The sequence below is a fragment of the Megalobrama amblycephala genome, linkage group LG21 (assembly GCF_018812025.1).
Source record: "Megalobrama amblycephala isolate DHTTF-2021 linkage group LG21, ASM1881202v1, whole genome shotgun sequence".
Taxonomy (NCBI): domain Eukaryota; kingdom Metazoa; phylum Chordata; class Actinopteri; order Cypriniformes; family Xenocyprididae; genus Megalobrama; species Megalobrama amblycephala.
The window spans coordinates 31665055-31692354 of record NC_063064.1 but is presented as its reverse complement, the minus strand read 5'-3'; the positions used below and the strand labels follow the sequence as shown (position 1 = coordinate 31692354).

The 27300-nt window shown below is 34.4% G+C and overlaps 1 protein-coding gene across 6 annotated transcripts; it reads right to left on the bottom strand.

Annotated features, from left to right (window-relative positions):
- Positions 1-4006: 4006 nt before the first annotated feature.
- Positions 4007-27274, bottom strand: tmc6b (transmembrane channel-like 6b). 6 transcript variants are annotated; one of them, XM_048173708.1, is made up of 21 exons: positions 27250-27274; positions 19894-20009; positions 18542-18684; positions 18144-18281; positions 17798-17962; positions 16316-16424; positions 15751-15835; positions 13315-13575; positions 12839-13020; positions 11139-11283; positions 10899-11054; positions 10572-10768; positions 9190-9280; positions 9018-9115; positions 8833-8928; positions 8641-8716; positions 7459-7592; positions 5103-5279; positions 4836-4914; positions 4653-4748; positions 4007-4413 (listed from the first exon to the last, which is right to left on the bottom strand). In XM_048173708.1, exons 2-21 carry the CDS (start codon positions 19938-19940, stop codon positions 4396-4398), a joined length of 2493 nt encoding a protein of 830 aa, XP_048029665.1. In that variant the 5' UTR covers positions 19941-20009; positions 27250-27274; the 3' UTR covers positions 4007-4395. The 6 variants fall into 6 exon arrangements, with proteins under 6 accessions (XP_048029665.1, XP_048029666.1, XP_048029661.1 ...); XM_048173709.1 differs by having other exon boundaries at positions 19894-20006; positions 27250-27271; XM_048173704.1 differs by lacking the exon at positions 27250-27274 and adding an exon at positions 25366-25527.
- Between the last annotated feature and the right edge of the window lie 26 nt (positions 27275-27300).

Genomic DNA, 27300 nt, shown 5'->3' with positions numbered 1-27300 from the left:
TGCAGTTATATTTAAATATGGATATTTGGGTTTTATCTCTTGGGAAAGTTATAAGACATCTTTCAACTGAAAACAAAAGAGTGATCAAAACATTACTCCATATTGGCTGATGCTGATCATGTGAGCATGCATGTGATGCTGGCCAATAATGAGCGGGCGTTTTGACCAGTGTTGCCAATGGACTATATGCACAGTTACTTCCTGGTTGTGGTTAAGCCAGCTCGGGCATTTCCGGTGAACTGTTCATTCTGTAGTCGCTGTGCATCAACACAAATCCATCAATGGTTGACTTTTTAATGTTGTATTCATATTTTAATGCAGTTATCACATTTACCTAATAAACCAGTTTTATTGATTGCGATAAAGACGAAGCTATTGGGAGCGTTTAAAAACGCCGTGTCTTTAATTAGACACACACACTCATTATTTTCCAGCAATGTGATGACCACAAACATTACTTGTTCATCCTTCTGAGATTGTGCCCATTGTAAAATCGAACGTTTAAAAATGTAGGAAATTCAACATTTGATAGAAAACACTTATTTAAAAATAAAAAAGACAATAATTACCACTTTAACCAGCAGGTGGTGGCAGAGTAGCATTTATTTGTGCATATATCAGCCATTTCCTCTAATTGTTTTTTGACTAAATATTAAACATTATAAAATAACTAGGTTTAAAAATACATTTAGTCAATGTGAAGTATGAAATACTCAAAAAATCTCATGAAAAACTAACTTTTCTTGTGAATGAATGACACAAAGCGAGCGCCGCTCTCTCTTTATAATCACAGCAGCTGTCAGTCAGAGCAGCACAAGATCAATGATTTCAGCACACTTTATTCAATTAATCTAACTAAAGTGCACAATAAATATTTAATTTTTGAAGCTTTTTTCCACATAAAAGTGTGAAAACTGACGGTCGAATTGAATTTAGTCGAGGAGGAACACTGAGGTACGTCTTTATTTATTATGCTGTCTTATGTTTGAATAACTAAATTAATGCAGTGCCTGACTATTTAAATGACTATATTCTGATTATAAACTACTGAAGCTCAACACACCAGCACATGACTCTCACCGGAAGTTTTCCAGCTGGATTATATTAATGCGGAAGTTCTAAAGAACGCTCTGTGCATATAGTCCATTGCTTTTAGTTAAAAGTAACTAAAACTGGTCGTTTAATGTCACTAGATGGTGACTTCTCTTATCTGTATTAATTTAATAGATAATTGGGCGAGTCACAGAATCTAGATAAGTTGCTAGGCTTTTTTTTTTTAAAAAAGTCTCAAAAGGGGTCGGGGAAGTTGTTAAATCTAGCAACAAAATCCCTAAATTGGCAGCACTGGTTCTGATGTAGAACATGGAAGCGCTGCGCTGTGTTTACTACATGAACAGAGTAGGAGACTGACATTGAAGAGAAGAAATTGTTGAATAAAGTTATTTTTGTTTTGTTTTTGCACACATAAAGTATTCTCGTCTCTTCATAACATTAAGGTTGAACCACTGCAGTCACATGACTGTTTTAACGATGTCTTTAGTACCTTTCTGGACCTTGAAAGTGGAAATAATGTTGCAGTCTGTCGGTGGTCAGAAAGCTATCAGAGTTCATCAAAAATATCTTAATTTGTGTTTCAAAGACGAACGAAGGTCTTACGGGTGTGGAACGACATGATAAGGGTGATAATTAGCGACAGAAATTTCATTTTTTGGGTGAACTAACCCTATATTGCCGTGGGTGATCAGGGAAATGCTAACGTTAGCCTGCAAGCATTGAAAACATAATATCCCTGCAAATGGCCGTCCAAAGCCACGCCTCCTGGTATCGGCAAAGCGTTAAACTACCTCATGTCTCAAAGCACATAACATTACAATAATAATGAACTTAGAGAGCCTGTACCTGACTGCTGCAGATTCATTTCGGTGTTGAGACTGTTGTCATGGAAACGCATAACGTTAATTCCGAGTCTGAGGACGAGAACAGTCACGGACGTTCCATCTGTTAACGCGCTGATGACGTATGATGTCTGCGCGAACAGGGTGCGCGAGGGAATGTACAAACATACGTTCATGCGGACCGAATATAATGATTGGATTTAGATTTTATGCTCATACGCGTTCCACAGACGATATTAAAAATACATTTAGACCGTTTAACGTAGTGATTGCTATCAGCTGACACGTCTGGACCCGATGTGAGATCCACCAATCAGAGAAGTTCCCTAATCTCAATCGACTTTTTGATTGGTTATAATGTAGAATATCTTGTGTTTTTCCGTGATTGCTCGGCCATTTCCGGAAACACCCACGAGATCAGTATCTATCTATCTATCTATCTATCTATCGTTTGTTCTATCGTTTGTTCTATCGTTCGTTCTATCATTCTTTCTATCTATCTATCATTCTATCTATTGTTCCATCTATCTACAGTATCTATATCTGTCTATCGTTCTATCATTCTATCGTTCGTTCTATCATTCGTTCTATCTATCTATCTATCTATCCATCCATCTATCGTTCTATCATTCTATAGTTTCTTCTATTGTTCTATCTATCTATCTATCTATCTATACATCTATCGTTCTATCTATCTACAGTATCTATATCTATCTGTCTATCGTTCTATCTATCTATCTATACATCTATCTATCTATATCTATCTATCATTCTATCTATCTATCATTCTTTCTATCTATCTATCATTCTATCTATCGTTCCATCTCTACAGTATCTATATCTGTCTATCGTTCTATCATTCTATTGTTCGTTCTATCATTCTTTCTATCTATCATTCTATCATTTGTTCTATCATTCGTTCTATCTATCCATCCATCATTCTATCTATCGTTCTATCTATCTATCTATATCTATCATTCTATCGTTTGTTCTATCGTTCGCTCTATCATTCTTTCTATCTATCGTTCTATCATTCTATCGTTCGTTCTATCATTCTTTCTATCTATCATTTGTTCTATCATTCGTTCTATCTATCTATCCATCCATCTATCTATCGTTCTATCATTCTATAGTTTCTTCTATCGTTCTATCTGTCTATCTATCTATCTATCATTCGTTCTATCTATCTATACATCTATCGTTCTATCTACAGTATCTATATCTATCTGTCTATCGTTCTATCTATACATCTATCTATCTATATCTATCATTCTATCATTTGTTCTATCATTCGTTCTATCTATCTATCCATCCATCTATCTATCTATCTATCTATCGTTCTATCATTCTATAGGTTCTTCTATTGTTCTATCTATCTATCATTCGTTCTATCTATCTATACATCTATCGTTCTATCTACAGTATCTATATCTATCTGTCTATCGTTCTATCTATCTATCTATACATCTATCTATATCTATCATTCTATCATTTGTTCTATCATTCTTTCTATCTATCTGTCGTTCTATCTATTGTTCTATCTATCTACAGTATCTATATCTATCTATCATTCTATCTATCATTTTCTATCTATCCATCCATCATTCTATCTATCGTTCTATCTACAGTATCTATATCTATCATTCTATCATTCGCTCTATCATACTTTCTATCTATCATTCTATCATTTGTTCTATCATTCGTTCTATCTATCTATCTATCCATCCATCTATCTATCGTTCTATAATTCTATAGTTTCTTCTATCGTTCTATCTATCTATACATCTATCATTCTATCTATCTACAGTATCTATATCTATCTGTCTATCGTTCTATCTATCTATCTATCTATCTATACACCTATCTATATCTATCTATAATTCTATCATTCGTTCTATCTATCTATCATTCGTTCTATATCTATCGTTCTATCTATCTATACATCTATCGTTCTATCTACAGTATCTATCTATCTGTCTATCGTTCTATCTATACATCTATCTATCTATATCTATCATTCTATCATTTGTTCTATCATTCGTTCTATCATTCTATCTTCATAAGTTGTTTCAGACATGCATAACAGAATCAAAATAAATAAGAAGGCAAAGTTTATTCATAATAAAAATGTTTATTTTAAAAGTGGTTCAGTAATATCACAGTACATAAAACGGAAGGTCCAGTCTCCGAGAGCGGCAGGGCAGTGGAACGGTCAATATTAAATATGTCCACATTTCACAGTAAAGTTAAAAGTGTCTTGATAATAAAGACGGCAAGAAAACACCATCACCAATGTAAAACTTCCACAGATTTACTAGAAACCAACTGAGAAACCATGAGTGTGAGAATCTGACCATCAGGTGCTCTGATCATCATCATGTGGGTCATGATGGACTCCAGCGGTTTCTACGAGAGTCGTGCGCAGAAGCGCGTCCGGTCGGTTCGTACGGCTCCACATCCGCAGGAACGGCTCAGCGTCTCCGTCAGTTCGTGGAGAGCGTCAGGAATAACTGGAATCCTGAAACCAGATGCAAACAAACTCTAAAACACTCGCCAAAGAGTAAAAATCTAATAAAAGTGATTCGATCATCATTTTATTTCAACTTAAAAAATGTTTGTAATAGTTTTAGTTTTGGTGAAGGATAATAAACACATTTTAATCTGGCACTGAATCACTTTCACTTTAACCAAGGATTCATTTCAGAACTGGATTGTGACTCCCTGAACTGAATTCGAATCTTTTCAGTGATTCTGTACCTCGCTGGCTCCTCGGACGCGGCGCGGTGAGACGACACGCTTCCGTTCATGGATGTCCTGCAGCCGCGTGATGAGAAACTTTTTATCCTCGCCCTCCTGAATGAACGGGAACAGGAAGTGATGTCACACTGCTACATACAGATGATTCTATTGTTACATAATCATTTGATTCTTTTGCCTCACATTCTCAATCTGTTCCTGAAGGAGTTCGATGATCTTCCGCTGACCGTCGACCACCTGACTGTGGAAGTAAATCACTATCCTACACAAACACACAGAACAACACCACTCAAAAATCAACGAGATCTCTTTCATATCTGGACTGTTTCTTAAAAATTAAATGGAGAGTTTCGCTGGAGTCTCAAATGATTCACTCTCACTGGATGATTCGTTTGCATCTGTTAACTTTCCTTTTGAGGAGAAACTCCTGAGACAAAGCTGAGAACTCACAGGAAGATGCCGGCGCACAGGAAGAGGAAGAACGGGTTCTCCACCAGGTACGTGTGAGCCGAGACGAGCCAGGACAGTTTGGGGTTCACCTCCGCCAGCTGCTGCACCCACCGCTTCCCGGCCTGGAACATGGTCCTCAGACCGCGGAACGGACCGCAGCCGTCCGACGGCTTCATCCTGAGACATCCATGTGACAGACAGAGCATGAGTGACGGAGCCTATCAAACGCAGTTAGAATGATCCTAAAATTCAAGATATCAGGGCAAAAATGCCCCTGTATGAGTTTTTGTCTCATATTTATATCATATGATATAATTAAGCAATATCACATGAGTGCTGTTTTCGTCCCGAATATCATGAGTGCAAATGTGACACTGATTTTATACAACAGTTCAGTAAAGAAGTTAATATTCTGTTATATTTTAGACTGTTTTTGCGTCTCCAATTGGTGTTTTGTTTCTGAATGAATCAGATGTTTGAACAAATCAATTGGTTGAATCATTGATTCAATGATCCATTCATAAAGAGAGCCATTTACTTCATTCCTGAATGAATCAGCTGTTTGAACAAATCGAATGAATGAATGATTCAATGACTTACTCATTTAGACATTTACCGCCATCTACTGGCAGTTTTATTTTCTTACTTAGATTATCATTTCATTAAAAAAAAAAAATCATTTTCCATATTAATTAAAAACCCATTAAAGGTATAATTCACCCAAAAAATGAAAATTCTGTTATCATTTACTCACCTTCATGGCCGTTGAAGCCTAAATGTTTGTGTAATAAATTCTATGTTGAATCAAATAAAATGTCAAGTCAAATTTTGTTTGATGCTTTTCTCATTTAACACAATTTATATATATATATATATATATATATATATATATATATATATATATATATATACAGTCCAAAAGTTTGGAACCACTAAGATTTTTTATGTTTTTAAAAGAAGTTTCGTCTGCTCACCAAGGCTACATTTATTTAATTAAAAATACAGTAAAAACAGTAATATTGTGAAATATTATTACAATTTAAAATAACTGTTTTCTATTTGAATATATTTCACAAAGTAATTTATTCCTGTGATCAAAGCTGAATTTTCAGCATCGTTACTCCAGTCTTCAGTGTCACATGATCCTTCAGAAATCATTCTAATATGCTGATCTGCTGCTCAAGAAACATTTAATGTGTACAATTGTACAAAATATTTGTGTACAATATTTTTTTTCAGGATTATTTGATGAATAGAAAGTTCAAAAGAACAGTGTTTATCTGAAATCTAATCTTTTGTAACATTATAAATGTCTTTACTGCCACTTTTGATTGATTTAATGCATCCTTGCTGAATAAAAGTATTCATTTCTTTAATTTCTTTTCAAAAAAATAAAAATAAAAATTCTTACTGACCCCAAACTTTTGAACGGTAGTGTATAATGCTACAGAAGCTTTGTATTTCAGATAAATGCTGTTCTTTTGAACTTTCTATTCATCAAGGAATCCTGAAAAAAAAGTACACAACTGTTTTCAACATTGAAAATAATCATAAATGTTTATTGAGCAGCAAATCATCATATTAGAATGATTTCTGAAGGATCATGTGACACTGAAGACTGGAGTAACGATGCTGAAAATTCAGCTTTGCATCACAGGAATAAATTACTTTGTGAAATATATTTAAATAGAAAACAGTTATTTTAAATTGTAATAATATTTCACAATATTACTGTTTTTTACTGTATTTTTAATTAAATAAATGTAGCCTTGGTGAGCAGACGAAACTTCTTTTAAAAACATTAAAAATCTTAGTGGTTCCAAACTTTTGGACTGTACTATATATATATATATCAACATTTGTATACAAGTAGATTTATATTTCTCCATCGTTTTCGCAATGCTTCATGGGATTGTAGTTCTTTCCCTTACATTTCTTGTCTTTTTGTTCAATTTTCTAATTCTTTTTTGCTTCAGATGTGATTTGTTCAGTTAACTCTTGAACAAAGACTTTTTAAAATCCCTATGGAAAAAACAAATGGAAAAATACTTCCAGAACCAGCTCAGCTGTAAAAGTGGATCTAATGCACTGTATTCGGACGGTAATTGTTTCTCATGGGGTCGTAAGGTCATTTCAACATTTTCAGGAGCTTGTCATTGATTTTATTGCTGCCCGAATCCAGAATATCAGTGTTTTTCTGCCAACATCCGCATAAAAATTCCCAGCAGAGTGTTTAGTCGGAACACACAACTTGCTCTTCAACCGTGAATTAATCGCCATCTGAATGAGTTTCATCACTGAGGTGCTTTTCCAGACGCCCCATGAGAAACAGCACAGCGATGGTGAAAACACTCACGTCCACATGGTGTACGTCACACACACGGCGGCGCCCAGGAACGACGGGAAGCACAGCAGCGTGATGAAGATGGTGGTCATCTGAGAGGCGCGCCACGGCTTCCCCGACGCCTGACAGTTCATCATCAGACTGACCTGTGACAAACAACACAATCACAGAGGAGTCAGAATCATTCTAGTGAATCGCTTCGCAAATGATTCCTTTGAGTCATTGCTCAAAAGGTGTTCCTGCACTGCTTTATGGGTTATTTGTTGTAGTGAAATAAACATGGAGCTCTTTTATGATTTCAATTGTGATGAGTGCATTACATAAATAAAATGAATATAAATTACATGTTCAAATACATCATGTAATGTTGCAATAAATAAATGAATAAAATAAAAAGTAAAAGGACATGTGAGAAAACATGCAACCCTAACCCTAATTTATGCATGAATGAATAAATAAATAAATACTTTTCATGTAAAATATAAAAACAGTCAATCTGTTTCCAAAAGTATGGAAAAATTGAACATTAAATAAATAAATTAAATTAATATTTAATGGAATTTTTCAAATTAATCAAGGAAAAAAATAAAATAAAAAAATAAATAAAAAAAGTAAAATTAAATGTAATCAAGCAAGCAGTCCTCCTAACCCTAATAAAAATTAATTTAAAAAATATAGAAAATAAAGAAAATAGTAAAACAGTGTCTCCAAAAGTATTTACATGCTAAATAAATAAAATAAAAATATGATATGGCATTTTTAAAAACATAATGGAATGTTGCAATAAATTAAATGTAAGCATAAATAAATAAAGTACATTATTTTTTTATGTAAAAAACAACATTAAAACAGTATTAAAAAAATAAAATAAATGGAATTTTCAAGTGTATCACTGAATGGTGAGAAATAAAAGTAAAATTATACGTAACTATAAATAAATAAATAAAATACATTTATTTAACGCAAAAATGGGGGGGGGGGGGAAGGATGCAAGAAGGAAATAATATGTGATAAAAAATAAATGTATTTTTATGTTTTATTTATTTTTGATTCCATTTCATTGTACTTTTATTTATTAATTTCATTAATAATTTCAGTGCACATTTTTTAACGTAGTCTCTTAAATCCCTCCATACAGAAGAACGACACACACAATGTCTAAACAAACACATGATTGTGAGCAGACAAACAAACCTTCTTCATGTAGAAGAGAAACAGCAGTTTAATGATCTGAACCACAGGAAGGAGAGGTGAGAACAACACGCCCAACCTACACACACACACACACACACACACACACACACACACACACGTGTTATATCATTACATCACGTTACAGTCAAAACGTCTTCAGAATCAAGTTCAGGTAATGATGGATGAGGTTACCAGGCCAGAGTCTGTCCATAGATGAGCTCCAGAACGTTCCGCGCGATATCAAACACGGGTTTCCTCTTCCTCTTCAGCGCTTTCTGAGAAAACAACCTGACAGAGAGAAACACACAACACAAATGATTTCAGTGCGATTCATTTTTTTAATTGTCAGAAGCAACAATGTATCATCCGCCGCTCACCTCCACAGAAACTCTCCAAAGAAAGTGTCCAGCAGCATGAAGATGAAGTCCATCACGAGGAAACGGTACAGTTCCTGCCCCACGAAACTCTCCCAGCACTGCGACAACAATACCGCCATCAGAAACCAACAGGATACGGAGGAAAACACACTGTGAGAGGACGCGGCCTCACCTGTAAGCCCAGTCTCTCAGGTTTCGATGCCACGCGGCCCAGCCAATGGTAGCACAGCACTCCCAACACGCTCGCTTTCAACAGCAGGTTCCTGTCAGACGCATCAGAGACTCGTTTAACCACACATAAAGTTAGATGGTCAATCAGGTAAAATCCTGGTAAAATCTCCATGTAGAAACAGATTTTTACATGTAACAGACATTTTTTAGCTTTTACATCATCGCACTGCAAAAACTTGCTCGACTCCTCAATGCAAGAATTCTTATTACATTATTTCAAAATTAATACATGTATAAAAAAATTAAAACTTTGATAAATTAAAAACATTATGAAAATGAAAAGACAGAAATGAAATTTCAGCTACTTCCTTCATGACCATTTGAAGTTTATATTTAAAATTTCAAACAAAAAAATTAAAAAAATATATATATATATATATATATATATATATATATATATATATATATATATATATATATATATATATATATAGACACACACACCAAAACAAATGTAATACATTTTCAAATTTGATGTTTGGGGAAAGAATTAAATTAAAATTTAATACAACATTTTAAATTATTATTATTTTTAAATTTAAAAAAAATAATAATAAAATAATGAAATAAAATTATGTTATTTAAAAATTAAAATATTTTTTTTTTATAAAAATAATATTTAATACATAACTTTTTAATTTGATGTTTGGGAAAATAAAACAAATTGTATTAAATTTTAATTTAACAAATGATAATAATAATAATAATAATAATATTTAATATATATATATATATATATATATATATATATATATATATTTAATTTGTTAAAAAACTTAATTTGATGTTTGGAAAAATAATTAAATTAAAATTTAATACAAAATAAAAAAATTAAATTAAAAATAATAATTCTATTAAATTTGATATATATATATATATATATATCAAATTTAACAGACACAAATAAAAATAATTATTTAATACACTAAATAATTATTTAATTTTAGGAAAATTATTGAGATGTTAAAATTTACTTTTTTAAAATAGTGTTTACATCACTGCAGTAAAAATGCTTTGAAAAATAAGATAATTTAATAATAAAAATGAAATTTAAAATGAAAAACAATTTTTTTTAAATTAAAATGTATATTATTAATACAAAAATAAAATATATGTTTTAATTAAAACATTAATATGAAAAAAAAACAAAAAAAAACAAAAACAAAACTTTAATACATTTTAGCCACTTCCTTCATGGCTCTTTGGTGTTTAGAAAAAGAAGTTAAAAAAAGAAAAAAAGAAATTATGATTACTAAATTGTGATTGATCTCAGAGATGGTTTGGTTCATGGATCAGAAAATGAATAGGAAACACTTTCAGTACCTGCTGATGGAGACGTAATTGAGCACGCTGGGAGAATCATATTCCTCCATCCAGGCCACGGCGTTGAAGAATCCCGGCAGGAGCAGATTAATGCTGGACACGACGACGGGAACGGCCAACAGACTCGCCTCCTTCAGCAACAGGCTGTCAGACGAGCTCGTGTTAGATAGGGAACCAGAACGAATTTTGACGTCTTTCTGCAAATACAAACACATGAAGGCTTCACAGACATGAAAACTGCTCCAAAATCATTATACGTCTAAGATCTCTCGTTCTAGACAAACATAGACAAACTCGTTCTGGTGCAAGTGTGTGTTTATCTCGTACATTGTGCATGTGTTCAGAGAAGTAGAACACAGCCAGCATACACCCCACTGTGCTTCCCAAACACATGAGCCACGCCAGCATGTGGACGAACAGCCGCCACAGTCGCTGGAGAACGGGAAACTTCAGCTCTTGGCGGTTGACTTCTGCCACCAGCTCCTACACACACACACAGATAACAGAGCTGAAGTGTGTGATACGTGTGTGTGTACGTGTCGTACATACACTCACGTGCGTTCTGACCTTGAGCTGTGTGCCGATGTTCGCTTGCTGGAGTTTCACGGAGGATTTCTTGCTGACTTTAAAGTCCCACGAGCTAAACACCTTTATGGCCAACAGGCCTTTAGATTTATCGATGCAAAAACTCTGACCGAAGGACTTGGACATGCTGGAAGACAGAAACAGAGAGTCAGATGAGTTCAAAGACGGTTACTGTATTAATACAAACACAGTCGGTTTGTGTTCATTCAGGAATTTACAAGCACTCATTAAAAACACAAAAGAGTCTCTTCTGTTCACTAAGGATGAATTTATTTTATCAAAAATACAGTAGAAATAGTGAAATATTATTACAATGTAAAATAGCTGTTTTCTATGTGAATATATAGTAAAGTGTAATTTATTCCTGTGATCAAAGCTGAATTTTCAGCATCATTACTCCAGTCTTCAGTGTCACATGATCCTTCAGAAATCATTCTGATATGATGATTTGATACTCAACAATTATTTAATAATTATTGATACATAAAAACTTGCTCGACTCCTCAATGCAAGAATTCTTATTACATTATTTCAAAATTAATACATGTAAAAAAAATTAATAAAACTTTGATAAATCAAAAACATTATGAAAATGAAAAGACAGAAAAAATGAAATTTCAGCTACTTCCTTCATGACCATTTGAAGTTTATATTTAAATTAAAATTTCAAACAAAATTTAAAATAAAATTTAAATAAATAAAAAAATAAAATATACAAAAAAAAAATCATTAATACATTAAAAAAATTCTAATTTTATGTTTGGGGAAATAATTAAAATAAAATAAAATGTTTTTAAAATTAAATAAAATTTATTTTAAATATTTAAAATATACAAAAATAAAAATAATATTTAACACATAAAAACTTTTTAGTTTGTTTAGTAATTATGTTTGGGAAAATAATTAAATTTTGTATTAAATTTTAATTTAACAAATAATAATAATAATAATAATAATAATAATAATAATATTTTCAGCATCAACACTCCAGTCTTCAGTGTCACATGATCCTTCAGAAATCATTCTAATATGATGATTTGATACTCAATAATTATCTAATAATTATTATTGGTGCTCAATTATTAATATTGATTTTTATTTGAAGTTTAAAACAGTTATACAGCAGTTTTTGCTGCTTTATATTTCTGTGGAAACCATGACTGACGACTGGAGTAATGATGCTGAAAATTCAGCTTTGATCACAGGAATAAATTACACTTTACTATATATTCACATAGAAAACAGCTAATTTACATTATAATAATATTTCACTATTTTTACTGTATTTTTGATCAAATAAATGCAGCCATGGTGAACATTAAAAAAAATGACAATAATTCCAAACTTTTGGCTGGTACAATACATTAATGCACTAGACAGTGCACATCACTACTGTTTTAAATTCATGTTCCTCGTAATCTTGAATCTAAATAACTTCCTCTTGCAGCATCTCTTCTCTTCCCTGATGATGAGGGCGGGGCAACCTGTCACTCACATGAGATCCACCAATAGCAAACCACAACCATCCAATCAATTCCCCACAGACAAAATCAAGCCCCGCCCTACATTTGTTCCTGTTTACGAAGCCGTTTAATGACGCAATAAGGAAGAAAAGACGAGCGCAACTTCTGTTTCGCACCAACTTGTTCTGGTGAATTGAATTGTTTTTAGGAGAGACTCACCTGTAGACGAGGATGATGCAGGTGACGAAGAAGACCGCGCCGATGGTGAAGAAGTAAAAAAGAGGCATGTTATAGGACAGTCCAGACCCACATGGAGTCATGGACTCATAACAGCTGCTTTTCCTCTGTAGTGTGTGGTTACTGTAGTAACCGTAATACAGCAGAGAGTCTGAGAAATAACCCTGAGAAACACAGACACAAATTCAGCTTTGATCACAGGAATAAATTACACTTTACTAAATATATTCACATAGAAACCAGTTTTACATTGTAAAAATATTTTACAATTTTTACTGTATTTTTGATCAAATAAATGCAGCTGCGGTGAGCAGAAGAGACTTCATTCAAAAACATTTTAATTATTCCAAACTTTTGTCTGGTAATGTTTGTTCCACATTGTATAATGAAGTTAAAGATTCACGTTTGTGGGTGAAGAATATTTAAATGTATAAGCGCGTGTATGTTTATGAACTTACAGTGCCCGTCAGCACCTCCAACCCCCAGGTGCTACTGACGCTGGTGTTCTGGTCCGGATCCGGAAGCACGGCCTGAGGAACCACCAGAAACAAACCCGTGACCAGGAACAGGAAGACGTTGAAGAAGAGGAGCGTTCGGAGGAAGATGAAATACGACAGAACGCCCGTCCCGAAGCGACCGCCGACACACTTCAGAGCCGTTTGCCACAACTGCAGCGAGGACAGGAACGACATCCAGCCGTACCATCCGTGTCTCACCGCCTGACAGACAGACAGACTTAAACCATTAAACCAACTTACAACACAGATTAACTCGTTTATTTTATTTCAGCTAGCTGCCAAGGCAACATTTTTCATTTTGCTCATCTTTCTGTACTAAAACAAGCTAATAAATAAAATGATTGCTGATTCTACCGTTTTGCATAATGTTATTAGGGAACCCTTTTGTGTTTTTACCGATATTCTTCTTTTCCCTCCTTATTTTTCTGCCCTAAAAGTGAATTGGCGTCAGAGACCATAAATCATAGAGACCCCAAAAAGAAAAATGATTCTGTCACACATGGTTGTGGAGTTATTAGCTAAAACATAGAGCTGAGGTCCAAAATTTGGCAAATAAATATATTTTTCATACAATGCACAAATATATCCAATTTTGTAATGGTAGGCCATTCAGATTAGCTGATTGGCTGCTGACAGCCATGTTTTTGTCATATTAGAGGATATGTTAGAACGTCCACCAATGAAGATGCATACCAATTTTCAACTTCATGGATCATACGGTTGAGGAGTTATACACTTTTTTAATAATTGTAGCGCCCTCTATTGGCGGAATTTTACGAAATTTGGTGTGCGTCCTCAGAATGTCCTGTTGTCTTTGTGTGTCAAGTTTCGTTAAGCTTGAACATTGCATTCAGCAGATATAGATCAACAGGTAAAAATGGGCATTGCCTCACCAATTAATTAACTAATATCTTTGCAATTCTTTGACGGATCAAAGTTGTTTTGACGACTTTTTGTCAGCATTGTGAGACTATTTTGATGAAGATCGGACCTAGGAGGTTTTTAAAGAAAATCAGGGGAATTCAGGGGGGAAAAGAATTTTGTTTGTAGCCCTTAGGGTTCCAAAGTTAAGGTCCAAAATTAAAATTGCCTTATAGCGCCACCTAGTGTCGGACGGGTGTGTGTCTGTGCATCTGAGTAGCCGTGCACAATTGGGAGCATTCTACCAATTTTGGGGTCTCTACAATTTACGGTTTCTGACGCCCGTACACTTTTAGGACAGAAAAATCAGGAAGAAGAAAATCACAATATGGTTCCTCTAATTAAGAAACTCAAACACACAAAAAAATCTCTAAATTTATGCTGATGCTATTATTTTGCATATTTAGTTGTAATATTCATCTTCTTAATGATCTGTTTAATTGGATTTACTTCCTTCACTGAGTCCTTTTTGTTGATCCATTTGCACCATATCTCACTTGTTCAGTTGTGCGTCATGGCAATAAAGCAACACTAAAACTAAACTGAAAGTATATTATTAGATTCCATACTAAAGTTCATCTGCATCTGCATGTCTGATACAGACGAGTAAAAATAAAGCCTTCAAAACAAAAGGCACATGATTGTTCTTTGACACACTTCACTAGACGCCTGTGCTGCAAGAGCATGAAACTGCTGGAAAAACCCTGATCTGCATGACTGCACACACACACACACACTCACACACTGACTGAAGTCTGAAAGATTTAATTACAAAGACACAATAACAGCTGACACACCACATGACAGATATAAACTACATTCTGAAACAAACTCAAGAGCACTACTGCTTTTTATAAATATAGTACACTTCTGTTTAAAGGGTTAGTTCACCCAAAAATGAAATTCCCGTCATTAATTACTCACGCTCATGTCGTTCCACACCCGTAAGACCTTCGTTCATCAAACTGCTGAAATCATGTGACTTTGGCGCTCCGAACCACTGATTCGACACACTGATTCATAACGCCCCGAAGCTTCCTGAAGCAGTGTTTTGAAATCGGCCATCACTATATAAGTCGTTATTTTGTTTTTTTGGCGCACCAAAAACACTCGTGGCTTTATAATATTAATATTGAACCACTGTACTCACATGAACTGATTTAAATATGTTTTTAGTACATTAATGGATCTTGAGAGAGGAAATGTCATTGCTCAGGCCTCACTGGGCCATTGAATTTCACCAAAAATATCTTAATTTGTGTTCTGAAGATGAATGATAAGATGAGTAATAAATGACATTATTTTCATTTTTGGGGGAACTAACCCTTTAAAGAGCACCTATTCTGCTTTTTTCCCATGTCCATCAGTCTTTAGTGTGTAATGTTGCTGTTCTGATCATACCCACAAATCCCTGTCATGATGCGTGATGATGTCATGAGCGTGTTATGGACTCACAATGATGATGTAATACTTGAGCTGACTGCAGCAGGGAATCTGACTCTGAGACAGAGAGTGTTCGGCTTTATTCAACACCAACATCCTGAAAAACACAGTGTCAGAAGAGGAACAAGATTTTAGGAAACAGAAATGTTTCCCACGAGTCAGTCTTTGCAATAATGATAAATTGCACCAAGCAAAACAATACTGGTTTTAAAGCATAATTTAATGTTTTTTTGCACCATTTATTACAACAAGGCTTGGAGTGATTCATGAAGTGATTCATTAAGTGATTCATTACACAAATGAGTCTTTTTAACCAATTCATTAAACAGAACCAGTTCTTAGAAGTTGAGTTTTAATGCCTTTGCATTATTTTGTATATTACAAATATTGCTTTTGTTCCTCTTTTGGATAAAAGCGTCTGTGAAATGCATAAAAATGTAAGTTTGTGTTGCATCACATTCTATTCAGACTACAGACTCTCGAATAAATATTTTGCGGTAGCGCTGTGACATTAAGAACACAGTTCTGTTGAACAGATGCAGGTGGTGTCGTATTGTCATAGGATGTGTGTATTTACCTGAGCTCTTTCTTCTCAGCGAGACTCAGTGGCATCGCTCTCAACATGCGCACACGATCATTCGCTGACAGATTCTGCAGATTATTCACTAAACGCTCCCTCTTATTATCTACACACAGAGTCAGTGTACAAGATGAGCATGACATAGAAAACATGATTTGGGGATCACACATTATTGGTCAAATGTTTGGAATAATTAAGATTTGTAATGTTTTTGAAAGAGTCTCTTCTGCTCACCAAAGCTGCTTTATTTGATCAAAAATACAGTACAAATTGTGAAATGTTTTTACAATTTAAATTAACTATTTTCTATGTGAATATATAGTAAAATGTAATTTATTCATGTGATCAAAGCTGCATTTATTTGATCAAAAATACAGTAAAAATCACAAAATATTATTACAATTTAAAACGGATGTTTTTATGTAAATAGTAAAATGTAATTTATTCCTGTGATCAAAGCTACATTTATTTAATCAAAAATACAGTAAAAATTGTGAAATATTATTCCAGTGTAAATCAGCTGTTTTCTATGTGAATATATAGTAAAGTGTAATTTATTTCTGTGATCAAAGCTGAATTTTCAGCATCATTACTCCAGTCTTCAGTGTCACATGATCCTTCAGAAATCATTCTAATATTATGATTTGCTGCTCAAGAAACATTTATGATTATTATTAATGTTGAAAAGAGTTGTGCTGCTTCTTATTTCTGTGAAATTTAAAACTTTTATTGAGTAAGGACACAATAATTTGATGTAAACTGATCAGTAAAAATATTTAGGATATATTTTGAACTTTGTTCATCAAAGATAATCAGTTTCAACAAAAATATGTAACTGTTTTCAACATTGATAATCATAAATGTTTCTTGAGCAGTAAATCATATTAGAATGATTTCTGAAGGATCATGTGACACTGAAGAATGGAGTAATGATGCTGAAAATTCATCTTTGATCACAGGAATAAATTACACTTTACTATATATTCACATAGAAAACAGTTATTTTACATTATAATAATATTTCATTATTTTTACTGTATTTTTGATCAAATAAATTCAGCTTTGATCACTGGATATAAATTATACTTCACTATTTATTCACATAGAAAACAGCTGATTTACATTATAATAATATTTCACTATTTTTACTGTATTTTTGATTAAATAAATTCAGCTTTGATCACTGGATATAAATTACACTTCACTATTTATTCACATAGAAAACAGCTGATTTACATGATAATAATGTTTCACTATTTTTACTGTATTTTTGATCAAATAAATTCATCTTTGATCACAGGAATAAATTACACTTTACTATACATTCACATAGAAAACAGCTGATTTACATTATAATAATATTTCACTATTTTTACTGTATTTTTTATCAAATAAATGCAATAAACGCAGAAGAGACTCTTTCAAAAACAATTTTAAAAAATCATAATTATTCCAAACTTTGGGCTTCAGTGTTTTCACCTTCCTCCTCCTCAAAATCGGCTCCGTCCGTTTCCACGCGGTAACCGCGTATGCTGGGACGCGCAGACCGAGGGAAGTGTTGTATGGAGGGTCTGCTCTGCCTGCGTCTGCGCAGCTGCATGGTGCGGTTGTAATACTGAGAGATGATCGCTCCTCGACTGCGACCTGCAGACACAGACACAGACCAATCTTAAACTGAAGCGATCAAGAGGAAAAGATACAAGCTGTACAGGAAGTCAGAACCAGGAAAGCAGATTTCACTCATAACAAACACCATTTGATGTTTCTCAGCAGAAACCAAGATGAAAGTGTCTGAATCACAAACACATTCTCAATGCAGACTGACCAATGGTGCGGCTGGGCATCGAGGACAGGACTTTCAGTGTGTCAGATGACCAGCGATCTCCTATCAAATGATCCGTCTGCTGCGGCACCTCGCTGTCAGACCGATGGTACGCTGGACCCTCCAGATGCATGATGTCATCTGAGACACAAACACAGATTAAAGAGGACCTGTTGAGCTTTATTACATCTTCATCTGTCCTTAGTGTGTAATGTTGCTGTTTGAGCATGAAAAAGCTCTGAAATTATTCTCTATATCACTGAAACGCCTCCATCTTGAATTTTCTTCCTCATTTAAATAATTAATGCGCAGAATAAAGGGGCGGGGCCTGGTTAAGTTAGTTAGTAGTGTGTTGAAACTGGCGGTTTTTAGTCAGAATAGGCTGCAGTGTGTGATCTGACCTCCGCTCTCCTCCTCCGGGTCCAGCGAGGTCATCTCTATGGCATCATGAAAGTCAGGTTGAAAGTCATCATGAAGGTCATGACACTGTTCCTCAATCAGCTGACTGAATGAATCATGAACCCCATCTTCATCAGCTGGACTTCTGATGCGCAAAAACACACAAATCACAAACAATGGACAGTTTGGGGTCAGTAAGATTTTTTAATGTTTCTGAAAGAGTCTCTTCTGATCACCAAAGCTGCATTTATTTGATCAAAAACACAGTACAAATTGTGAAATATTATTATAATGTAAAACAGCTGTTTTCTATGTGAATATATAGTAAAGTGTAATTTATTCCTGTGATCAAACCTGAATTTATTTGATTCAAAACAGTAAAAATCACAAAATATTTTTACAATGTAAATCAGCCGTTTTCTATGTGAATATATATTAAATTGTAATTTGTTCCTGTGATCAAAGCTGAATTTATTTAATCAAAAATACAGAAAAAAATGTGAAATATTATTATAATGTAAATCAGCTGTTTTCTATGTGAATATATAGTAAAGTGTAATTTATTCCTGTGATCAAAGCTAAATTTATTTAATCAAAAATACAGTAAAAATTGTGAAATATTATTATAATGTAAATCAGCTGTTTTCTTTGTGAATATATAGTAAAGTGTAATTTATATCCAGTGATCAAAGCTGAATTTTCAGCATCATTACTCCAGTCTTCAGTGTCACATGATCCTTCAGAAATCATTCTGATATGATGATTTGCTTCTCAAGAAACATTTATGATTATTATCGGTGTTGAAAACAGTCATATTTTTGTTGAAACTGTGATACATTTTATTTTTCAGGATTCTTTGATGAATAGAAAGTTCAAAAGAACAGCATTTATTTAAAATAAAATCTTTTGTAACATTATAAATGTCTTTACTGTCACTTTTGATCAGTTTAATGCATCTTTGCTGAATAAAAGTATTAATTTCTTTAAAAAAAAAATCTTACTGACCCCAAACCAAACTTTTGAACACTAATTTATTTAACATTTTAATCCATTTTTAATCAGTTAAAACAGGAATATATCATAAACAATGCACTGCTTGAAGCATTGAAAGACAAAAACATGACATGAACACTGACTGAAAGCTGAAAGACTGAATCACAAAGACACAAAAACAGCTGGCACATCACATGACAGATATAGTCTACATTCAGAAAGAAAGACGATTACACTTCTATCTGTATAATTCTAGCACACTACCGTTTGAAGAGCACCTATACGTTCCAAAGCACAAAGTCATACTCAGATCTCACAGGAAGTGCTGATGACAAAGTAAATACAGAACAAAGTCACTCACTCTATATCAGTGACCAGATCCGAGTAAAAATTGACCCTGCCGGCCATGATTTCTGCTCCTCTCACGGACGCTCCAGAGGAAACTCCTGCCTGATCGCGCCGCCCGTCATTCTGCTGCTGAACAACACCAACAGAAAGAATGTCAGTGAATGAACTCTTATCGTGTTTGAACCTGTCTGACGCGGAGATCTGAAGGCGTGTCTGCCTACAGAAACAACTCTTTATCAGCCTGTGGGTCACAAACAATAAACGACTGCGCTGATGCCGATGATTCAGTGTGTTGAGCAGCTGATGCCGAGTGTTAACCAGAACATCATCCTGCTGCAGGAAACTGTGTAGATTAGTGAAGATAGCTCATTAACATGTTTTATTATTTGCTGGTTTATCAAAGCGTTATTTATGAGATTCACAGCAGCTACAAACCTGACTAGCTTCAATTAAAAATATGTCTGAATTGCGCAACACTTGGAAAGGCCTCGTTTTAAACGATGGTTACAGGCTTTTGAAGGAATCTGATCCACATAATGTTCTGTATAACCTGTTTAACTCAATGGAAGAAAAACAAAACAAAACAAAAAGCAAGCCTTAATTATGACATCATAATTATGACATAGAAAGTCAAAATTAGTGTGTCATAATTGTAACATTTAAGTCATAATTATGAAATATTAAGTCATAATTTTGACATGGTATGTAAATTTCAATTTTGACTTGTAATTTCTAATTATTTGTCATAATTTTGACTTTTTGTCATAATTTCAATTTAGTATGTCATAATATAAAAAAAATCATTTTTGAATCTCATAATTTCAACTTTTGACTGTCATAATTTCGACTTTTTGTCAATTTCGATTGTCCATTTCAAATGTTGTCATAATTTTTGCCTGTCATAATTTCGACTTAGTACATCATAATTTCAATTTTTTTTGTCAGTTTTGACTGTCAGTTTTGATTTAGTATGTCATCATTTCAACTTTTTGTCAATTTCGACTGCCAATTTTGATTTATTATGTCACAATTTTGGCTTTTTAACCTTTTTGACATGTCAATTTTTACAAAAATTTTATCATAATCGACTTTGTCAATTTTGACGAGTCATATTTTTGACTTTGCATCATAATTTTGACTTTACGTCAAATATGACAGCATGTAAAAAATTCAATAAATAGTAAAAAGTAGTAAAAGAGTATGTCATAATTTCGACTTTTGTCAATTTCAATTTTTTGGCAATTTTGACTTTGAATTGACTTTCTGTAATAATTTCAACTGTCAAATTCGACTCAAAATTTTGACTGTCAATTTTGATTTATTATGTCATAATTTTGGCTTTTTAACATTTTTGACATGTCAATTTTTTTTTTAAATTTTATAATCGACTGACTTTCTGTCATAATTTTGACTTTACGTCAAATATGACAGCATGTAAAAATTTCAATAAATAGTAAAAAGTAGTAAAAGAGTATGTCAATTTCAAATTTTGTCATAATTTCGACTTTTGTCATAATTTAATTTTTTTTGGCAATTTTGACTTAGTATGTCAATTCCAAATTTTTTGTCATAATTGACTTTCTGTAATAATTTCAACTGTCAAATTCGACTCAAAATTTTGACTGTCAATTTTGATTTAGTATCTTGACTGTTAATTTCTACGTCAATTTCAATTTTTGTCATAACTTTGACTGTTAATTTCGACATTTTAATGTCATAATTTTGACTGTTAATTTCGACTTTGTAATGTCATAATTTTGACTTTTCATATCAAAAAAGTGTTATAATTTCAATAAATAGTAAATTTTTAAATAGCAAAAAAAAAAAAAAAGTGAAAAATTCAAATAAATACATAAAAATGAATAAAAATTGAGTCATTCCGTGTCAACTCAACTAGAGGTCTCCCGGAATAAAGGCGAACATAAATAGTGATGAAAGCCAACATATTAAATGTTATGGATGAACAGTAACTGAGTAATCCAATAAGGGGGTCAAAAGTGACCATTTTCACTTGAGATTTGGAGCCAAATTACAGGGGGGTAAAAATGACTTTAGAAAGATGGCAGCAGGGCTGCACGATTTATCGCACGGCTTTCAGATGGAGAAGCATTTACTACATTTACATTTACTACGGCTCTGATAAGTTGTGCATGAAATAATCACAGCCTTTGCCAAATCGCATGCGGTTTAATCGCGATAAATCGTGCAGCCCTAGATGGTATTTTTACACAGAGATTGGGGTCTGTTAGTAAAATCTGCTGACTTTAGCAATCTTTGTTTCATTATATGCCAACAGCGACGGTTCAAAAATGGCAAAAAGCACTTCTTGTGGTTTATGCCTGAAGTTTGCATGCCTGTAACTCAAGAAGTATTAAAGATATCTTAATATCCTTAATTTAGATTTTCCTTGAGTGTATAATGAGGTACAGGCACAAAGTGTTGGAAACACTGAGGAAAAGGAGAACCAGAGAGTGTGTGCAGTGGGTGGAGGTGTGTTTTCCTGGCACTGACATCACCAACATCAGCCTGTGGTCAGAAGACATTTCAAAACCTTTCCACTGAAGATTGCAAACGCTCAGAGAGATGATCGCATTACACACACACACACACACACACACACACACACACACACAGAGAGAGAGAGAGAGAGAGTGTCTTATGGAAGCTTGAATCAAAAATAAAAATAATGTCAGATATTTAAGATATACTCAAATTGCAAGAAAAAAGTCAGAATAGTGAGATAAAAAGTCACAATTACTTTCTTTCCCTCACAATTCGGACTTTAGAACTTGCAATTACAAGTTTGTTTCTCACAATTCTGACTTTATTTCTCACAATTCCTATTACAACTCTCAATTCTGACTCACAATTGCAAGTTATAAAGTCGTAGGATGTTTTAATGGTACAAAGACCTCTTATATGTCAAAAGATCAAGGCAAATTTGACTTCTCATCTCATGACTCCTTAAAACCCGTTATCAACCACAAACTCCTACTGCAAACATGCTAAAGATTTTTCTACTGGCGTGGTTGGCAAGTGGTTAAAAAACATAATAAATAAATAAAATAAAATAGGCATAGTTATTGTTTCATTGTTTTTGATACATAAATAAGACTGACACCAAAAACTACTCATTAAAATTTTAAATATTGTTAAAGACTGTCAGCAATAAAATAAGAACAAATCAAATTACGAGCAATAGCACAAATAAATAAATAAATAAAATGAAATAGATTTCAAGTAGTTTTCAGGTAGAGAAAATAAATCAAATTTAAAAACACTTCAGTCTTTACTATATAAATTAAATATCGATTAATCCTTATTAATGTTACAAAAAAAATTATTCAGTCAAGAGCAGTTTTTGTAGTTTGATTAACATTAAAAACACAGCAGGAGGTTTATTAGGCTGCTGTCACTTTAAGAGCTGCACGGATCCAATATATCGTTTTATTTCTCTACTGTTTATGTTCATAACAGTAAGTCATAACAGACTGTGGGGATACTTTTGACAGTTTTGTAAATACGCTCAAGAGGTCTGTGTTCTCACACAGCGCTCGAGTACCACACTGAGTTCTCTCTCGCGTCCGAATGTTTAAGTTGGAAAGGCTTAAAAACACATGCATCACAGTACCGTCTTTTGTCCCGAGCGTTGTTTACGCCATCCTCATTGTCCAGCCCTGCTTTTTATTCTTTGTTTATAAACACCAACTGAATTCCTGAACTTGCAAGGCATTTCATAATGAACTTTGCGACATCAACATTTTTTGAAGTTGTAAACAAAACAAAGGATATTGCAGTACATTCATGTTTAAATGAGACTCTCATCTCCTGCTCACCACTATGTGTACAATGTAAATCACTTAGCATCATCCAAATGCATTAATGTAAATGTTGAACTGACGGCAGTGAGAAGGGTGGGTGTGTGAGACATCCGGACGATGGGTGTGGGGAGCTGTAGTGAAGGGATACGACCCTCGAGGGGACTAATACGTAATTTGAAACACGTCCAAAAGAGGGAGATTTATATAACACAGACTCATTGTGTGCCGAAGTCCGAACTAAAAACAGACCGTACAATGAGATCAGATTGCACATCTGGAACTAGAGAAGAACAATGCAGTCGTGTTGCGCTGAAAGATCTCCAGGACTTTGTGAAGGAATGAAAACTGATTTCTAAAGGGGTTTTATAATAGTAAAAGAGCAGCACCACTTCCAAAAATCCTAAAACAACAAACATTCATTCAACCAAACACAAAGAGAATTCCTCTGGACCAGCGACACAATGGCTTCGTTCTGTTCATCGCATGACAACTGAATTCATTTAAAGCACAATCGCACCCGTTCACATTTCAGATTAATTGGATTCTGATGTCATTCCCATAAATATCAGATTCCCATTTAAATTCAGTGCAAATCTGTGACTTTGAAAACCTAGATGAATTTATGTGCCTAACCCAAATGAATCAATCAGTTTGGGTTAAGGACAAAAAAAAAAAGAAATTAAAAAAAAAAGGAAGCAAAAAGTACCATGGTTTTACCATGTTCAATGGCAGAATCATGTTTATTTGATAATACCATGGTAGTAAGTTCCACATGAATATGTAGTATCACTAAATCATATTTTGTAATAGGATATTCTGAAATCTCCAGGTTTCAAATGTCGTGTTTCATTTTGTAAACACTAAACATGTGAAAACCTGATTATGATACGGAACTCCGGTTATTTATTGTGTTTACACCTGTCGAAGTAACAAATCTGATTGATTCGCTCAAGCTCTCAAACTCATCTAAACTTTATCTCGATGTTTTCTCTTCTATCGCTTAAACAAACTCGAAAGAGTTTCTGTTGGTCATTAATAAATGAAGTAAATAAGCGTAACTCACCGCTTCTCGCGCTGGACTGAAGTACACAGAAACTTCTAATGAGTAACGAACGTCTAGAGATCCGAATCAGTTCGAATCGGTTCGTTTGGACGCGTAGCGTTTAAACCAACTCCTCTTTACACTCGCTCTCTGTGAGTGGGTTCTGAATCATCAAAAAGAATCGGTTCAAATGAACAATTCGTTTGCGTTACTAGGACCGAATCACTTTTGTTTCCGTAGGGGGGTGAAATTATTTATCATCTCGTACAAACACTCAAAATACGCTTTATGTTGTTTTTATAATCGCATTAAGTGTTTAATAGGTATATGTACGGCACAATATTAGACTGAACAGCAATTAATTTAAAAGTGTGAATAACCTAATTTAAAATGGTATGAACCGATTCATTGTTGAGTCCATTGAACCCTTGACTGAAGTCAGTCAGACACATCAAAACAAATAATCTGAGGGCTACTTAAAAGTTTTCCCACATAAATCAAAGGTTTGAATGAGTTTACTCCACAACAAAGTAGTTTTATGATGTTTTTAAGGCCTCTCCCCATTCAACTTAGATTTTAAAGACATTTATAAATATGACCAAACAGAAAATAGAGATCTAACCTGTTGGCAACTTCACTTCAGTGCCCGTTTAGACGCGTTTTGCTCCAGGAACGCTCTGCGGTCTGTTCTTACTCATCTCTCTCTCTCTCTCTTTTCTTTCTATTGTTAAACTTGCAGAACAGCTCATCGATGCTCTGATGGAGGAAGTGTGAGCGTGCGCGCGCATCAGTGGTTTAGATTCTGCTTGTGTGAGATTCTTCAGTAATGACGTCAATTGGCACATTTTCCATATAATGATTGTGTACATATCAACCACAAAATTATTATGTAACATGGCAGCACTTACTAACTCACAACCGAGAAGATGTTTATCAGAATGCATGTTTATCTGTAGGTTTTCAATCTTGAGATGACACAGAATCATGCTTGGTCGAGGGACCCCTATCCTAAGACTATATATTTTCATGTATAAATAACTAATTTATACTGTGATATATTAATATTATAAATGTGTAAAATATTATTTGGAAATATTTTAGATTACATTACTGTACTGTCCTTTTAGATTTAATCAATAATATTAACACATTCCTGTAGCTCAAAAAGTAGATCCTTGCGCTCACAACATAAAGGTCATGGGTTCGATTCCCAGGTGACGCATGAACTGATTAAAATATAAACCTTATTTGCAATATAAGTTGCATTGGATGAAAGTGTCATACAAATGCATAAGTGTTAAAAGTTACAGAAATGAGTGAATACACATTTTTACCCATAAAACCCTATCAACTGCTTAGCAGCACCCTAGCAACCACCCAACTGCCTAACAACCTAGCAATTACCCTCAACCTCCTAGCAACCACCCACAACACCCTAGCAACCACTCAAAGTACCATAGAAACTGCCTAGCAACCACCTAGAAACCAGCCAGAACACCCTACCTAAGAACTAGCAACTATCCAGAATGCCAAAACAACTGACTTGCAACACCCTAGCAACCAATCAGAACAACCTAGAAACCACTCAAGAGTACCATAGAAACTACAGAGCAACAACCCAGAACACTTCAGCAACTGCCTAGCAACACCCTAGCAACCATGCAGAACACCCTAGAAACAGCCTAGCAACCACCTAGAGCACCTTAGCAACTGCCTAACACCCTAGTAACTAACAACCCACAACACCTTAGCAACCACTCAAGGTACCATGAAGGCTGCCTATCATCACCCTAGCAACCACCTAGAAACCAGCCAGAACACCCTAGCTACCACCTAGCAACTATCCAGAACATCAAGACAACAAACTAGCATCACCCTAGCAACCAATCAGAACAACCTAGCTTAGAAACCACTTAGAGTACCATAGAAACTGCCTAGCAACCACCCAGAACACACTAGAAACTGCCTAGCAACCACCCAGAACACCCTAGAAACAGCCTTGCAACCACCCAGAGTACCTTAGCAACTGCCTAACACACTAGCAACTACCCACAACACCCTAGCAAAAAGCCTAGCAACAACTCAAGGTACCATAGAATCTGCCTAGTAACCACTCAAGAGTACCATAGAAATTGCAGAGCAACCACCCAGAACACTTCAGCAACTACCTAGCAACACCTTAGCAACCACCTAGAAACCTTCCAGAACACCATAACTGCTTAGCAATCTCTTAGCAACCATCCAGAACACCCAAACAATCCCCTAGCACCCACCCTGAACAACCTAGCAACTTCATAGCAATGCCCTAGCAACCACATAGCAACACCCTGGCAACCACTTAGCAACCATCCAAACGGCTCAGCTTTTTGTAAGCATAATCTCTATAAAATGATTGTTTTAAAAATGCTAATCATGAACACCTGGAAGTGTCACTTAATAGTGTTGGTCAGAAACCACTCCAACTCAGTGTGAAAAGCAGAAAGGGTCATCAAACATCTGTCCTCACCTCACCAGAGATCCTTCAGATTCAACTTATTAAACATGTAAAACTTTGTGT

What these genes read in the sequence shown, in the direction of transcription:
- tmc6b (XM_048173708.1), bottom strand. Translation starts at nt 19,940, where the DNA reads ATGGCCGGCAGGGTCAATTTTTACTCGGATCTGGTCACTGATATAGA. An exon ending in TGCATCATCCTCGTCTACAG is followed by an intron (nt 11,284 to 12,838) that starts GTGAGTCTCTCC and finishes TCTGTCTTCCAG; the next exon opens with CATGTCCAAGTCCTTCGGTC. An exon ending in GTGACGTACACCATGTGGAC is followed by an intron (nt 5,280 to 7,458) that starts GTGAGTGTTTTC and finishes TGGATGTCTCAG; the next exon opens with GATGAAGCCGTCGGACGGCT.